Source organism: Eptesicus fuscus, chromosome 14, assembly GCF_027574615.1.
Source record: "Eptesicus fuscus isolate TK198812 chromosome 14, DD_ASM_mEF_20220401, whole genome shotgun sequence".
Classification (NCBI taxonomy): Eukaryota; Metazoa; Chordata; class Mammalia; order Chiroptera; family Vespertilionidae; genus Eptesicus; species Eptesicus fuscus.
Genome location: NC_072486.1, coordinates 25,830,429 through 25,847,714, shown reverse-complemented (window position 1 = coordinate 25,847,714; position 17,286 = coordinate 25,830,429). Strand labels below are relative to the sequence as shown.

At 38.1% G+C, this 17,286-nt stretch overlaps 1 protein-coding gene across 1 annotated transcript in view; it reads left to right on the top strand.

The window, feature by feature from the left end:
* Nucleotides 1-17,286, top strand: part of PPP1R9A (protein phosphatase 1 regulatory subunit 9A) — a 226,291-nt gene that overhangs the window by 171,917 nt on the left and 37,088 nt on the right. The window contains 4 exon segments of the mRNA XM_054726426.1: nt 9,845-9,898; nt 12,773-13,002; nt 14,472-14,568; nt 14,676-14,847. Of these exon segments, the coding sequence (XP_054582401.1) occupies nt 9,845-9,898; nt 12,773-13,002; nt 14,472-14,568; nt 14,676-14,847 (553 nt within the window).

Sequence of the window (17,286 nt, the reverse complement as noted above, 5' to 3'; positions counted from 1 at the left end):
ACAGTGGTTACATATTTGGTGAATGAATGTTGTCAAGCATAAACTGGAAACTTTTCTGTACAACACGACAAGTACCTTAGCTCACTTTATTCAAATAGTTAACAAGGTGGCTCACGCTTTCCTTAAACACTAATTTATTTACCCCTTTTCCTCTTGTTGGAGGTTCAGCATTATTAGCTACTGAATTTGTGTTTTTACACTCTGGACTGCTTTTGGCCTTTATATTCTGTTCCATTTTCTCATTCTTTGCTGAAATATTATTAGAACTAGAGGCCCAGTGCATGATTGAATCATGCACGTGTAGGGTCCCCTACACACTTTCGCTTTCGATCACAGGGGAGCTGGGTGCCTGTCCGCTGGTGCACCAGGCCTTTCGGAAGCCTCCTGCGCAGCGAAGGCTTCTGAAAGGCCTGGTGCACCAGCGATCAAAAGCAAAAGCGTGGGAGCTGGGTGCCTGTCCACTCAGGCACCAGGCCTTTCAGAAGCCTTCGCCGCACCGGAGGCTTCTGAAAGGCCTGGTGCACCAGCGGACAGGCACCCAGCTCCCCTGCTTTTGATGGTCCACGGTGGGACATGAGCTCGCTGCCCCAGAGGCCCCTTCTGTGCCGCAGCACAGCCATGGCGCAGACGCTGAGCTCGAGCCGCTGCTGGCGACGCAAGCTCAGCGTCCCGCCGGCCCAATCGGCCCCCCTAGCCCTCCCAAGTCCCGCCCCCCCGCGCCTCCTGGCCAATCGTGGGCATAGTGAAGGTACGGTCAATTTGCATATTTGTCTATTATTAGGTAGGATGTGTTAAACATTGATGGAATAAATCCGGTCTATCTAACTTCAGATATTCCTTTACTTTTCAACTTATCCAAGAAAACATATGAATCACTTTATTAATTCCCTTGGAAAAAAGCTTCTCTGTAATTTTGATTGTAATTACATTAAACTAGTAAATTAACTTGCAGAAAACTGGCATTTTTATCATGTTGACTCTTTTAATCCCAGCTTATGGAATATAACTGTTTAATTCAAGTCTTTTTTTTTTTTTTCTGATCTCTAAAAATTTATAGTCCCCTTATTAGTTACATAAGTGCCCACCTGTAACAGAAAGTCTTCACTAGAGTGGATTAACCAAAAGCTGCCACAAAGGTTATATTCGCTTTGATATAAGTTAACAAGGTTTCTTTACTTTTCTATTTTCAGAAATGACTTTAATAAGAGACTTAATGACTTGCATAAGGTAGAAATTACTGTTCCCTGAAAGTTTGTCATTACCAGCTATAAAACCATCTGTGCCTTTGTGGAGGAAGATTTTAAATACCTTTTATAATAGCTAATACTCAAGGTTTCAGCTTTTTCTTGGGCCAATTCTGATATATTTGCATTTCTCAAGAATACATTTCAAATGTATTTCCTAGGCATTCATATTTATTAACACATTTTGTAATATTTTAAGTTACTGAAATCTTTAATATCTATAGTTAGTTACTCTTTTATTCTTTCTTTTCTTTATTTGAATAGTTTCACTTTTTAGTTGTTGTTTTTTTCTAGAATTTTATCTATAATGTTATCTTTTATATTCCTATTTTATTTTTAAATTAAAAAATACTTTAAAATTTTTAAAAATACTTATTTTATTACTTCCTACCAATATCTTTATTTGTCATCCTATCTCCTTTATTGGTATTAATCAATTGGGCTTACTACATTTATTTTTGATAACTCCTACATTCTGTAAGTATTTGTAAATATAATTTACATATATAATTTTTTTCTGAATATTGTTTTAGCTACATGTCACAATTGTTTACATTTAGAATGCCATTATCACTTTGACCTATTTTCTTTTGGGATTTCTTCTTTTTTTAATATATATTTTTATTGATGTTAGAGAGGAAGGGAGAGGAATAGAGAGATAGAACATCAATGATGAGAGAGAATCATTGATCAGCTGCCTCCTGCATGCCCCCTACTGGGGATAGAGCCTACAACCCAGGCATGTGCCCTTGGCTGGAATCAAACCTGGGACCCTTCAGTCCTCAGGCCTACGCTCTATCCACTGAGCCAAACTGGCTAGGGCTGGGATTTCTTCTTTAACAAAAATTATTTAGTGGAATATTTTACTTTCTATATTTACTTTCTAGAACTATATTTTGCTATTCTTTGGTTATTGGGTTCTAACTCTGGTCAGAAAAGATATTCCAAATAATAGCTCTTTAGAATTTTCAAGGCTTTTGTAGCTTAATTCATAAACAGGTTTGTTTAAATATTCCTCATTGATGCAAAAAGCACTTATATTCTATGTTTGGGTGTGAAAATTATATGTTTTTCATTTACATAAGAGTAATAATACAAGCACATTTTTCTATAGCCCAGTTTGCATTTTGTCTTATCAACTAATTTTGAAAAGCATATGATAAATCAAAAGCTACAGGTTTTTTTCTTATAATTCTGTCAATTATAGTTTTATATATTTTAAATCTTTGTTGCTATGTACATATATGTTCAGGTTTGTGACAACTTCATGATTTATTGTAACACCTCTCTTGTAGCTTATGATGCATTTTACCCCAAATTCTAATTTAGCTGATAGTAAAAATTCAACACTGCCTTTCTTTTTCTTCATATTTACTTCAAAGCATTTATTTTCTATATATTTTTTGTTTTTAGTCATTCTGTACCTTCTTATTCAAATCTGTGTTCTTCAGTCCACCTATTCCTAAATCTTATCTTTGTACTAACTACCCTGGGAGTCTTTGTCAGTTAATTGGTGAGTTTAACCTATTTATGTTTACTTTGATCATTTTAATATTAGAACTTTAATCTTCTGAATTATTTCATATTTTACAATTTCCATGTTTCCTTCATGTTTTTGTTTTATCTGTTTACCTATTTGTCATTAGATACATAAAATTTTCATCTGCTGCCTACAAGTTAAACATTTTATTCTATTTTTCTAGAGATTTTTTTCTGAGTTACTTTCACTCAGCCTTTAGTTATTTTCTCCTAGCATTATAGAAAACAGATCGATAGCTCTGTCATTAACATGTAACAAAATAATAGCCATAGCATACTCTCATCTACTTCTCCTCTCTAGTTTTTCTGCATTTCAGGAGTTTCAGTTAATTATATTTATAGGTGTGCCTTTTACAGAACAGATAGTTCCGACATACCTGTACTTCTTCCCAACTTCATAGGATTTCAGTCCTGCCCTGATGTTAATTCACCCTGTTCTAGTGCTGCTCCTTTACCACATGGAACCGAAGGTTGAGTTAGTGGCCAGGATGCCTAGAATTCAGGGCAATAAAATAGATTGTCTCTGATTTACCTCTAGATGCAGGCTTAACTCTGGTTGCTGACATTTTCCTGCTTCAGATCTTCATTTTCCCCTCAAATGTCTAGAAACATCTGTGTTCTGTCTCACAAGCTTTTTGTTAATTGATGAATGACAACCTGAAGCCCATTAGTATTCCTTTTTTCCCCTTTTGGCATCTCTAAAGTTGAATTCAGGCAAGACAATAAATAGCTTTTGTTAGTTTGCTATGTTGTACTAAACTGGAAGTTTTCTCCTACATAATTTAGTCATTTCCACTTTTATTTATTTTATTAATTGCATTATTGTCCTTAGGAATGTTTAATTTCTTTTATTCTATTGTATTGCAATAAACAATTTATTGTAATACTTTATTATTTAAATACAAAAGCACTCAAAGCTATGTATTTCTCTCTCTTTGACCACAGCTTTCATTTTAGTTTACATGTGCGTTCTTCTTGTCATCATTTTTTGCGAATAAGTCTATATTTTTCATTTTTTACTATTTTCATTTTGCTTTGACTTGAATAAATGAGGAAACAGTTTTTAATTTGTATTTTTTGCATTCATTTAATGTTTTCTTACATTGTGGTCAGATAATATTGTTTTTATTTTTTAGGGTAATGTTTTTATTATAGATTAATATGGGTATTTGTGATAAAAGTGATATGTGTTTTATACCTTCCATATCCTTATTAATTTTTCCTATTTAACTTACAGAGCCATTTAGTAAAATTACACCTCATTATAATGTATTGTGTTATCTATTTCAATATTATGTTGAAAGCACATAAAATATGACTTAAAAGACTTTTTTAATCCTCACCCAAGGATATGTTTTTATTGATTTAGAGAGAGAGGAAGAGAGAGACAGAATTAGAAACATCAATGTGATAGAGATACATCGATCAGTTGCACCCCAACCAGAGATTGAACCTGCAACGTAGGTTATGTGCCATGACCAGAAATCGAACCTGCAACCTTTTGGTATACAGGAAGACACTCTAACCAACTGAGCCACCCTGCCAGGGCTGACTTAAAATTTTTTCAGTATTATTTACCTGATGTTAATAATGTGCTACTTTTGTTTATAGTTACTGGATAAACACACTACTTTTAGCAGAAACCTAATTGCATTTTGTTTTATTGTAAATTTTTTTTATTTTTTTAATTTATTGGGGTGACATTGGTCGACATGATCACATAGGTTTCACATGTGGATTTCTATCTTTATTGTAAAATTTAAAAATACTATCTAAGAAAATCTAGCAATTTAAATTGTTACAAATTTATTGTTTTTATTCAAGGAAGGTCTAATTGAGCTCATCTTGTTTTATGTTCTACTTTTTTATGTTTATTGATTTTTACTAGGGATTATCTTCAGGTTTTTAAAAAGTATTCTCTAGTTCTATAGTTTTTAATATTAAGAACAAAGCAATATCATTTGAATGTTCCATATAGAAGTTTTTGATACAGTCTTGGTTTCCAAGACATGATTGTTGTTAAAATTTAATTGTCACATTTTTAAAAACTGACGTTTCCAGTTAACTTAATAAAATACGTACAACACATAGTTTTACTCAGTTTCACCTCTTGGTCACTTTATACCAGAATTTCCTAATTCTTAAGTTCTAGATCCGTGGTCGGCAAACTGCGGCTTGCGAGCCACATGCGGCTCTTTGGCCCCTTGTGTGTGGCTCTTCCACAAAATACCACGGCCTGGGTGAGTCTATTTTGAAGAAATGGCGTTAGAAGAAGTTTAAGTTTAAAAAATTTGGCTCTCAAAAGAAATTTCAATCGTCGTACTGTTGATATTTGGCTCTGTTGACTAATGAGTTTGCTGACCACTGCTCTAGATCTTTTATTTCTCAGAATACATCTTAATGTTTCAGTGCTTGTGGAGGTTATAGTTTTCATGACTTTCCCATGCTGAGAATGGGACAGTCTAATTATCATGACAGAAATAATCATTAGCTGGGTTTAATATTTTTATTTCCTGAAATGTAGTGGGACAAGCTTCACTGTTTTAGGCTGACATTACATGATGTAAAGTAGAAGTCTGATGCCAACCTAGCATGTAGATGCTTGAGCAGCACTTGGTAGTCGGTGTCAGGATACTCAGAGGCCACCAGAGTAACCCCTGGTTTCCAGTCAGAGAATACGTTCTCATCTGGAGGTGACAGCCATGACATATGCTGCCGGGTTTTTGTGAGGCTTAAATGAAAAAATGTATCCCAGAACTGGTTCCGATGAGGGGCACGGGGCAGGGGGACACACAGGCATGGGCATCAGACCGGGGGTAATTCCCACTCGACCACCTGCAACTGGGGACTGGAAGAAGCCACGTAACTTCTGAGCCCCTTTCCCCATCGGAACAATGTGATTAATAGTGCCTGTCTTGCTTCCCTCTGACACATGGGCAATGCTAAAGGAAATGATAAAAAAGATAAAGGGTCCCTGTGGAAAAAAACCATGGAGTGAAATTTATAAAACCCGGCTTTGATACTTGTTAGCTCTGCAACTTAAGCTACTAAAACACACTTTCTTTCTCTATAAAATGAAAGAGTTCAGTTAGTTTATTTTTTACTAGGTGTCCCTCAGCCCAGCCTATACCCTCTCCAATCTGGGACCCCTCGGGGGATGTCCAACTGACGGTTTATACCTGATCCCTGCAGACCAAAACCGGCAATCGGACATTCCTCTCACAATCTGGGACTGCTGGCTCCTACCCGCTCGCCTGCCTGCCTGCCTGATTGCCCCTAACCACTTCTGCCTGCCAGCCTGACCACCCCCTAACCACTTCCCTGCTGGCCCAATCAATGCCTAACTGCTCCCCTGCCAGCCCAATTGCCCGCATCTGCCCTCCTCTGCTGGCCTGATTGACTAACTGCTCTCCTGCCAGCCCAATCACCTACAACTGCCCTCCTCTGCTGGCCTGGTCGCCTCCATCTGCCCTCCCCTGCCAGCCTGGTTGCCCCCAACTGCCCTCCCCTGCTGGCCTGATCGCCCACAACTGCTCTCCCCTGCCGGCCATCTTGTGGCAGTCATCTTGTGATGATATGGGGGCAGCCATCTTGTGGTGGCCATCTTGTGACAACAAGACACCACCTAGGCTTTTATTAGTATAGATGCTTTCTTGTTAATAGTGATAAATTTGTAGAAATTCTTTTAATGTCCATATAGGATTAAAATAATCGCATATCTGTAATTTTAGGCCTGTCAATACTAAGAATACTTTGCACCAAAACTTTTGTCCATCTTCTAAATAATTACTTCATTCTTCTTTTTTTTTGTATCTAAAGCATTTGGCTGCATTTAGGAACACTCGAAACTTTTATCAGGGTTCTGCTAATGAGTTCAGCTCTCTTCTGTTACCCATTTCAGTGAGGTAGGAGGGGTGGGGTAACTGAAGACCAACTTGCCTGTTGTCCTAAGTTTACCCCACACATCAGTGGGTTAATCTGTCATGTACATTCATAGGAATGAAAATGCTGGTTTTGGACAGGAATTTCTAGATTCTGCAACCATGACAACCATCTCTGGGCTCTCCATTTCATAAATGTCACACCTATAGTACTTGCAAGGGCCCTGGAGTTCTTCCCATCCAGCCCCTCATTTTTCAAATGGGAAGCTGCAGCCCAGAGAAGCAGCTTGCTAGAGGCCACAGCAATTGAGCAGAGAAAATCCAAAGTCTGGACACGTTGCGTGCAGTGCGCCTGGTTCTCCTACAGGGATTACCACTGAGAAAATAGAACCTGCACTCGCCCATCATTGCAGTGTTCATTCTAAGATCTGCCCTTTTCACTCTTGCCACCCTTCAGATAGAACCAGAGGTGTCCGTTTTATTTCAGGTGTGACATTTTACAGCATTAATAACACATTTTTACTGACAAGTGGCATTGAGGTAATCATATTTGACCTCTTCTGATCACTCTTTCTTAATCTTGGCTAACTTTATAGAGGACTGATTATTTTATTAACAACTGTGCTAAAAGCTTTACATGGGTTATCTCATTTAATCTTCCAATAAGGAACTATGAGGAACTTCATTTTACAGATGGGGGAAATGAAGGAAAGAGAGGTTAAAATAGTTTTCCAACATCATTACATGATAGGCCTGAGGTGAATTCAATCAGTGTCACTTAACTACAGTAGGTCCTCATTTAACGTCGTAGGTAGGTTCTTAGAACTGTGACTAACTGATAAAAATGAGTTAAGTTCGGTTAGCTCATCAATATTATAGTGAAACAACCGTCCACAATGAAATGGACATTGAGGACCTGCTGCCCTCTTCACACTTGGCACGTGGTAGAAAGAGCAAGGACTTGATCTTGTCAATAATAATCGCACAGACTCCAGTTAGGCACGTGGATTTGCCGGGTGCCCAAGTGTGTGCACACTGAAGTGCAAGGTCTCCATGGAAAATAATTCCTTATAGCCATATACGTGTGAACTGTGCGTGCGTGAATGTATTTATGTTTATGCATGATTAATGTATCATGTCTAACATCTAAGCACTTTTGCCATTTTTAGTTTATTAATTCATATTGGTAGGGTTGATTAACAGTGGTATTTATTAGAAGGAGAAAGAGTTATTTTCACATCACCTTGCACATAACAGCTCTTTCATAAACGCCTTTGAATTAATCTCTAATGAAATGGCACTGGATCAGGCACCAGAGGATCAAGGCTCCAAGTCCTGGTTTTTACAGCAGTTCACTGTGAGCATTGGACCGGGTCAGGGTCTGGCCTGGAGCCTAGTTTTCCATCTCACGTGAGCGCAGCAGCATGAGGATGGGCGTTCTGCAGGGCTGTGTTCATCGTAAGGCCCACAGCTGGAGTGTCCACTTGGGCCCTGGAGCGTGTGAGGCTGGGGTGCCTGGCATGGTGGGGTCCCAGATGTTTCATCCCGGGGAGAGTGCTTCATCTCTGGAAACTGGTGGAGTGCAGAGGCCCAGGGGAACCAGGGAGGGTGAAAAGCGCAAGAGCCACGCGGGCGGGCGAGACCGCAGGAGTGGCCAGGTCCCCGAAGCGGGAGAGGAAGATAAGTGATGTGCGTGGGTGGGGCAGAACCAAATGCAAACAGCTGTCAAGGTCACCCCTCAGGACGGACAGGGAGCAGTGAGCGCTGCAGCAGTGCAGACCCCAGGGCTTTCAACCGAGCAGGAGCCCTGACAGGGCCCAGGCCGGAGGAGCACTCTGCTAGGAGCTCGGGGCTCTCAGGGCCTGAGCTTTTATTCTTTGGCATTTACGGATATTAAATCAACCTGGGCCTGATTCTGACTCCTTTCCCTCTTCATTCTTCCCATATGCCTTTAGTGGCCAGGTCAAAATCAAGAAAATGCAGGTTACAAACTAAAGAGGTTTCTGAGGCGGCGTCACCTCCAAAGGTTCGCGTTTCTATCCTTCCATCAGGCTTTCTGATAAGAAAACCTTAGGCTTATTTGATTACAGTAATATTAGAAGTTTATAGTCCCTTTTGTTCAACCCCAAGTCCAATACGGTCTGAAAACAGATTTCTAAAATACTTCTGTGGCAAACGCATTTGGGGGTGAACGTGACTCAAGCCGACAGGATATTATTTACAATTTCTATTTCCCTCACTTAGTGGAAATAGTCATACGCAAAAATACTCGTGGGTTTGATTACAGAGTGCCTCCACAGAACCTGCTGTGGGTAATAGCGATTTATGGAAAATGCTTCTTTCTACCTTTCTGAAATTGGAAGAATGCTGAATTCCAAACGCATTTGGCCCCAAGGATCTGAGAGAGGAGGTTGTCAACCCACATATTGTTTTCCGTAAATGTTGGTGTATTTATCCCTGGAGGAAATGAGTATGTTGTTTTCTTCCTTCACAGAGGAAAAAAAAAAAAAAAAAGGTGGGGGGTAGGGGTGTGGGGTGGGGGGAGAAGCAAAACAAATGTAAATGGAGGGGCTCTCGTGCTAATAAACTGTAACCGAAGCTTTTGAAACCCTGGTTTTCAACAGAAGTAGATATTTTGGAGGACAGAAATCTAGATCTGTACCTTTCCTGCAATTAAAAAATAAACACCGATTTCGCTGTAGATCTGCATCATCCTCTGCTCCCCCTTTGCAGCAAAAGAGCTGCTCAGCCTAGTGACTCGCGGTACCACAGCGCCACCTGTCCTCCAGCTTTGGAATGGCACCTTCATACAGCCACTGGCTGACTTTCCAGCTTATGCTTTTCAGTCCCAGGACTGCAAGGAAACCATTGCGTGGTATTCACATCCTAAAGAAGAGCTGCAAAGGAAGCAAGCAAATGTGTTTTCTTCTCTTTGGTCCCTGATCAATTAAATTCGTAACTTAATCCTCTGTTAGGGAGTGTAGGCCATAGACCCTGCGTATCATTAGTTTGCACCTAGTAAGTCATTTTTCGCATTGGGCATTTTAATTTACAACCTGCTGCCTGGCAGCACTTTTCTAGGCCTTCTGCTGTGCAACGCGATATTCTTCTTGTTGCTGAGACTTGAAAAATATAGATAGACTTTCTTAGTTCCGATATTTCTTTCTTTTCAATTTTCAGTTGCAAATCAAACATGCAGTTACAGAAGCAGAGATTCAAAAATTGAAGACCAAGGTAAGCGCAACAGTCAATACATGGAGTTTGAATTGTACTTTTTAAACTTCGGAGGCTATGAATAAATTCAGCCGTGGGACTAAAGGATTTGTTCCCGTACCTTTGAAAGAATACAAATGTCACAGGTTCATGTCCACTGTTAGATGCATGGATGAATCTGGCAGTGCGAGTTGCACCACGGGGTGTGAGCACCCCTGTACCCCCTTAGTGAGAATTGCACAATATTTTAAAAATACATATTTACACATATGTAGTTTCCTCGGAGCTTTCCCCAAAAAGTGAATATTTTTAATGGTTCATGAATCTCAATTACATTTTGACCACTAATTCCTTATGCACAAGTTATTGTATCTCTTTTTATTTTATTATTTTTTTTAATTTTAGGTAGATTTATTTTAGATAGGTTTAATCATTTATTTTTCACTTATTCCTCAGAAACAATGTATTTTAACATAGCACATTAATTTTGCATAGAAAAAAAATGTCAATTTCTAATAATTAAATATCATGAAATTTAATATGACATATGAATAGTTGCTTGTAGTGCCAGATGCTTCTGGAAATTTTTAGTCATTTAGTTCACATTATTTAAATTTGTGGGGAAAAACAGGTCATGATGAAAGGTTTTATGTATTTTTTAGTTTATTTGTAAGACTCAAAAGGGCATTTTTTTAGTTGGTAAGTTGTAAGGTAGTTGTTCATTCCTAGAATTGTGTGTAGTTTCATCAAATATGTAGTTTCAGAGATTTAAAAATATCTTTTAAATTACTTTTAAAACAATATTCTTTATTGTATTCATGGTATTTTTAAAATTAAGACATAATTCCTCCTCCACCATTAACAATCTGTTTTTCTGTTCACATTGAACGCTTGTTTTGGTTTTTCCATGTGTTTTAAATGGAGATTAATTAGCAAGGCTATTTTGGTTAAATGGTATTCCCAGCTAATAACTCTGTAGCTCTTTAGTCAAAACATGCCTATACATCATTCATGGTATCAGCCAAGCTCTGTGAATAATAATTTTTAAATTAGTGATGGTTGGTAAATAAACAACTTGAGTGCAAAACATTGCTTATTAAAAGATGCAGTAAAATCCCAGTCCTGTTTTAAGCTGCTATTGTTTCTTGGCATAGAATGGAAGAATAGAAGTGTTTTTTTAATTGTCGGTTACAATTAGGGAAAAGATTCCCCTGTGATTTTAAGTGCTTTAACAAAGCATATGTTTTAGACTATAAACATTGAATTTAGAAAATCCTATAAACTAGTGTTTTATATTTTTCTCATTATTATATTGGCATATAATATCCACAGATTAGCTTACTTTACTATAACTCTTAATGTCTCTGTTGATAACACAATGCCTAATTTTGAAATGTTTTTTTACTACTTTTTACTTTGTAATCTGTTTTGCCAATATATTTAGTTTAAAATATATATAACATTTTTAAATTTGCTGAATGCTGTATGATTTTGGAATGTCTTGGAATTTGAAAATAATTTATAATGACTCTGCATGCTTTTGAACTTTAAAGGAGGTGTGTGAAATAGATGAAACACTTGTTTAAAGGTCAGATAGTTATTGTGAATAAATGACCTTGGACCCCTCACCTAAAGGATCAGCCTTGAGTTTCTGTAGAAATGAGGGGGTGGGAATACTATTATCTATTCCTAACCATCCCTAGAAGCAGAAATAAGAAGCTGCCTTTCTGTTCCACTGGAGGGATCTGAATTCAACAATTATTTATATTTTTACTTACATTATCTTTTATACTTTCCTGCAGATTGGGGTTTATAAAGCTCTGAACACTGCCAGCAAAATGAGCTAAAAACTGTGTTCATGTCAATTGAAATAAAGGATGTAATAATATCAACAAAAGGGATAAAAACAAAATAAAAATAACTAACTTTTATCAGATTATTATTATGCGCAAGAAACTGTTCCAAGCACGTTCTAGTTAGAGAACTTAAGTTACTTGCCCAAGATTTAAAGACATTGTGATGGCTGTGCCTGGCGGCCAGGTGGGCTGCCTGAAGCATGGGGGAGGGGAACACTTGTAAAGAACTAACAACCACTTTGCTGTACTTCTGAAACTAAAACAGAATAATATTGAATGTAAACTGTAACTTAAAAAAATAATTAATTTAAAAATATAAATGAAATGGGGGAAAAGGCTGGTAGTGGCCGGTCTAGGACTCAAATCTAAATGTAATGACTCCAGAGCGCCCCCTTCCTGCCAACTAACAGGCCACACTGTGCTTCTGCCCCTTTCTCCTTTCCAGCTTGTCTCTCCTCCCTCCCTTTTTTACATATTATACATTAAAAAAAAAAAAGATCTCTAAACTGTAATTGAAAATTTTTAATTAATTTTTAAAGGCTAATAGTGACAGCTGGGTTCAAATCTAAACCACTCCAGTGTCCCCCTCCCCGCCAACCAATAGGCCACTCCGTGCTTCTGTCCCTTTCTCCTTTTCATTTAAATTTTAACATATTATATGTTTTTTAAAAAATAGCTAAAGGAAAACCTGCTGAAATTCATTGACTAGAACTAGTCAAACTCTAAAACATTTTTTACTGCTCGCAGAATTTCAGACCACATTCAGTGATGGGAAGATAATGGGAATTGGAGTCAACCACATGTTTTGTCATTTATCAGATGTGCGGCCTTGGACAAAGCATTTCACTTTTCAAGGCTTCCATTTTATAATCTATAAAATAATGAAAATAATGCTTTCGCTTCTCATCTCAAGGTGTTTGATGATTGAGTATATCTAACAATTGAATTTAATCAAAACCATGCTATTAAAATGTGGGGAATTTTTGGTACAGAAGTACCTAGATTATCTTTAACTTGACATTTATTTTTTTTTATCCAGCTGCAGGCAGCAGAAAATGAGAAAGTGAGGTGGGAACTAGAAAAAACTCAACTCCAACAGAATATAGAAGAGAATAAAGAAAGAATGTTGAAGTTGGAGAGCTACTGGATCGAGGCTCAAACACTATGCCACACAGTAAACGAACACCTCAAAGAGACTCAAAGCCAGTATCAGGCCTTGGAAAAGAAATACAACAAGGCAAAGAAATTGATCAAGGATTTTCAACAAAAGTAAGCACTTCTAATGACTAAAAAACAGGATGCATATAAAAAAGGTTTATATCCAATAATCTTGTGATATCTAGTGGGATAGAAAAGAGGACCTCAGACTTATCCCAATAAGAAGCATAGTTAGAGCAAATATATATAATCTCCTTTTTTTTAGGAGATTATACTTTGTCTTATCATTTTTTTGGCAGCCAGTTACACCATGAAGTAGTTTCTTTGATCGTTAATCATTGATAGTTACTGTTAAAACATTTGAAATCTCTACTCTTCTTGACACATCCCTGTCACTCAGAAGCAGGAAGCCTCGCTGAAGTCCGGCAGGACTGTTGGCCGTAGTGCATGCAGAGCAGCAGTTGGGGCCTTGCTGAGGCTGTTCCCGTCTCCATTCTTAGACTCGGTCACTGCAGGATTTCCCCACTACGGAGGGAATCAGCATTGACGAGCAAGACCCCCTGCCCTGCCACTTCCCTGCAGTAAGAGACCCGCACCACAGTCTGCTCTTGAATTTAACAGCTCTTTCGAGCGGATGCTGCTTTGCTTCCATCTGTTGGATCTCGGTGTAATTTCAGGGAGACTGACGAGAGAGATTTGTACTGGATTTTTTCATCAGTTACTGCTAGCTAGCTAGAACAATTAAAAAGGAATGCCGGGCCCCCTTCTGGCCTTCCATGCCAAGCCTCAGAAGCTAAGTATACCAGTATATGTAAGAGTCACCATATCTCAGTTACTTCCTCTCATGGAAATAATGTTTTCAATATTTAAAAGAAAATGCTGTAAAAAGTGTATTGTTTAAAGGGTGAGGGGGGGAATTGTTCTTTGTAACAATGAATTCAGTACATCACTGTTTTCACTTTTCTTGCCAAAAACATAACTGTCATGTAACAATTTTGTAAGTTTTGATAAATTTGCATATTTTATAGTCCAGGCTCTCAAAATGGAGATACTTCTCCTTCTCCCCCTGTTATCCTCAGGGTAATAAATGACAGCTCCCCCTCTGTTTTTATGACCCATCCAGCCCTTTTCCACGGTCATTCATAGGAATCAATCTTACTATAATTTTCTTTGACTATTCAGTTTCACTATTTTGCTAGATATATTACTCTGTAAATGTAATTTTTTAAAAGGCTAATAGTGACACCACCTGACATGTAATTATTTCCACTAAATTACTCAAGGTGGATCATTGGTTTATTAGCTCTAAAATGTATGGGTGCTCTAGAATCAGGAGCTGCAAATGAAAATCATAGTAAGCAGAATCAAGGCATTTTTCTTTACTTTGTGCTACATTAAAATGTTTTATTTGCTTTCATTGCTATATATGTTTTCTCTAACTATGATTGAATTTTATTTATGTAAATAGCCGTCCAGTTATTTATCCCACTGTGTAGTTTATTGATTCCAATAACCACGTTCACATGTTTCCTCATTTCTGGAGTGTTGGATGCCATCAGAGCTGTTATTTTCTTCTTCAGAGAACTTGATTTCATCAAGAGACAGGAAGCAGAAAGAAAGAAAATAGAAGATTTGGAAAAGGCTCATGTTGTGGAAGTTCAAGGCCTGCAAGTGCGGGTGAGCGATGTGCCAAAGCCATGAAAATAATAGGATAGTTTTGCCTAGTACTTGGAGAGGAGTGCTGGGTTCGAGTTTTAGAAATGGATTTTTTTTTTCTCTCTCAGATTAGAGATCTGGAGGTTGAGGTGTTCAGGCTGCTGAAGCAAAATGGGACTCAAGTGAACAACAACAACAACATCTTTGAGAGGAGAACGTCTCTTGGAGAAGTCTCTAAGGGGGACAGCATGGAGAACGTGGACGTGCAGCAGATGTCTTGTCCAGACAGCCTGAGTCAAGGTTTGCCTCACCCTTGTTTAGACAGACATTGTTTGTAGTGACTGTAAAATTCGGCTTTACATTCTTTTTCCTATCCAGGGATTTAAATGTTAAAAATGCCTTTCTACCATGGGAAAGAAGAAAAGGTTCATCAGAATGGGAACTTATCATTTAGCACTTATCTTATCAAAAGTAAATGCTTTGATGGTAAGAAACAAAATTCCAACTTACGCAAGCCCAAATATTATTTTAAAACCGTCATAATGTTGATAGACTTAGTAAATTGCCTTGAAGTGATAGTTCATTTCCAGTGAGCTGCACTACTTATCCATTAATGAGTAAGGTTTGAAATGTTTAAATCACTAGAATAACGATCTTTTTTTATAACTACTTCCAGCTCTTGGAATTTGTTGAGTTAAGAGGTTCTACATAAGTTTTGTGCTTCTCTCTTGCTGTCCTATATGTAATTCTCATTCTTTTATTCTGTTTAAGACCAAATAATGGGACCAAAATACTGGAAACATTTTCTATATAAATGGTTGTCTTCTTTCATACACTAACCGTAAATAAATCACTGATTTTCTCGCACACATACACACCTATACATAAATTGTGTGTATATGAATGTAAAGGAATGTCTTAATATCTATAGTATATTTATAGATTAAAAAATACATACAAATTTATACTTATAAATACACAGGGGGATATAAAACTTTTGGTTAAAATAGATCCCCAGTAATCCCTGGGGGGAAAGGGAAATAAGAGAATATACAGCAGCAATGTCATGAGAGAGCCGATGATTGCAGGCAGAGATTGGACCCGAAGTAACGCTGTCTCCTGACAGCTGTTTGACTCTTAGATGGTCTTTCTCGTGTAGTAAAACGCCCCCATGAGATTTCTTTTTTATAAACAAGTGTTTAGATCATATCGTTAACTTGTAGAACTAAACTCTTAGCCATTAAAAATGAAACGTATTAGAAATCTTCATTTAAAACTGAAGTGGTAGCCTGAGACTTGAGTCCATTCACTGAGCTTATATCCTTTTTCTGGGTTTTCCCTTAATAAGATATAATCTGTATATAATGCCTCCTGGGCAGCTTAAATGTGAGTATTTAGCGCCAGCATTACCATTCACTGAAGAGCCATGTGACTTCCTTAAGGTCATTCAACTCAGTGGGGTGGGTTTTACTGTCTATTATATATAAATAGTAACACTTCCTTCTTCCCCACCTGAAGGGTATTGTGAGGCTGTATGACTTAGTCAGTGAAGTGACAGAAAGAAGGCAGTTCTTTAGAGCTTTTAGAGAATTACAATGTTTATGTCTGGAACTCTGCAAGATTGATTTCTAAAATAAAATGTCAGAAATCAACATGTTTTGGAACATGGTAATTCCTAAAAGCAGCTGCACTTATAATAAACACGTGTCCTGGAATGGTGTGAACAAGGTATGACCTGTGACCAGCAGCGCTCCAGACTCCGACTCACTTCTGTTCCTTTCTCTCGGTTCAGAAATCTGTCTCTTGTCAAACATGTAATTAATGGTATTTATTAAATTATATGACTGCAGAAGATCAACAAACTGTACTATTAACATCCTGATTTAGAGCAAAACCTCACATTTCTTCTGAACCCTTCTTCCCTTCTACACCCTCCATTTTGCCACATAATTATCAGTTTCCCTAGCAACAGTGTCAGTTCACCGTGAGATGCAGGGACTACTAATTCTTGCTGAAACTCATCCCTGCTTGTGCAGTAGAGGTGGAATCTGTCATCTCCGATGTTAGTAGTATACATATCAAGAGGTGCTCTTCCAGTGTCGCTGCTGAGGACAGTCGGTGATAAATCTCCTAGAATTTCAAACTAAATGGCTTGGTCAGGAACTAGATAGGAATGCTCTGGAAAGCACTTTTCTAAATTGATCCTTTGCTTCTGTTGCTAGGGAACGCTGAAGTCCTAGAGGTTTAGAAAAGGAAGTGAAATGTGGACCAAACACAGGCCATTCTGCATTTAAGGATCCCTCCAACAAACACATTTTTGCAACAGGAGGGGTCCAGTGGCTGCAGTCAGTTCCCCAGCTCCTGCCCCTCAGACTCAGGGCTCTGCCTCCTGCCTCCTGGGGACTGTCCAGTTCTGAGTTGCTTTCTAAGCACTGGATGTTTCACTGATAGGATGAGTTGATTAGTATATTTTCAGGCCTCCAGGCGGCTCATTGAAGCAAAAGGATTATCAATTATAGGTCAATGAAAACGATGTTAGGATGCAATAGTGAAGGGAGAAAGGAAGGGGAAAGTGAAGGAGTCAGAAAGGAAAGAGGGAAGGAAGAGCAGACAAGCCGCCAGTTCTTCGCATGCACCCATGTTCTTCTAGGACAGAGCTCCCCAGCTGGGATGGATTCATTATGTGGCTCTCAATATTGAATTATTGACAAAACCATTTTTCCAACCATGCACAAGTTT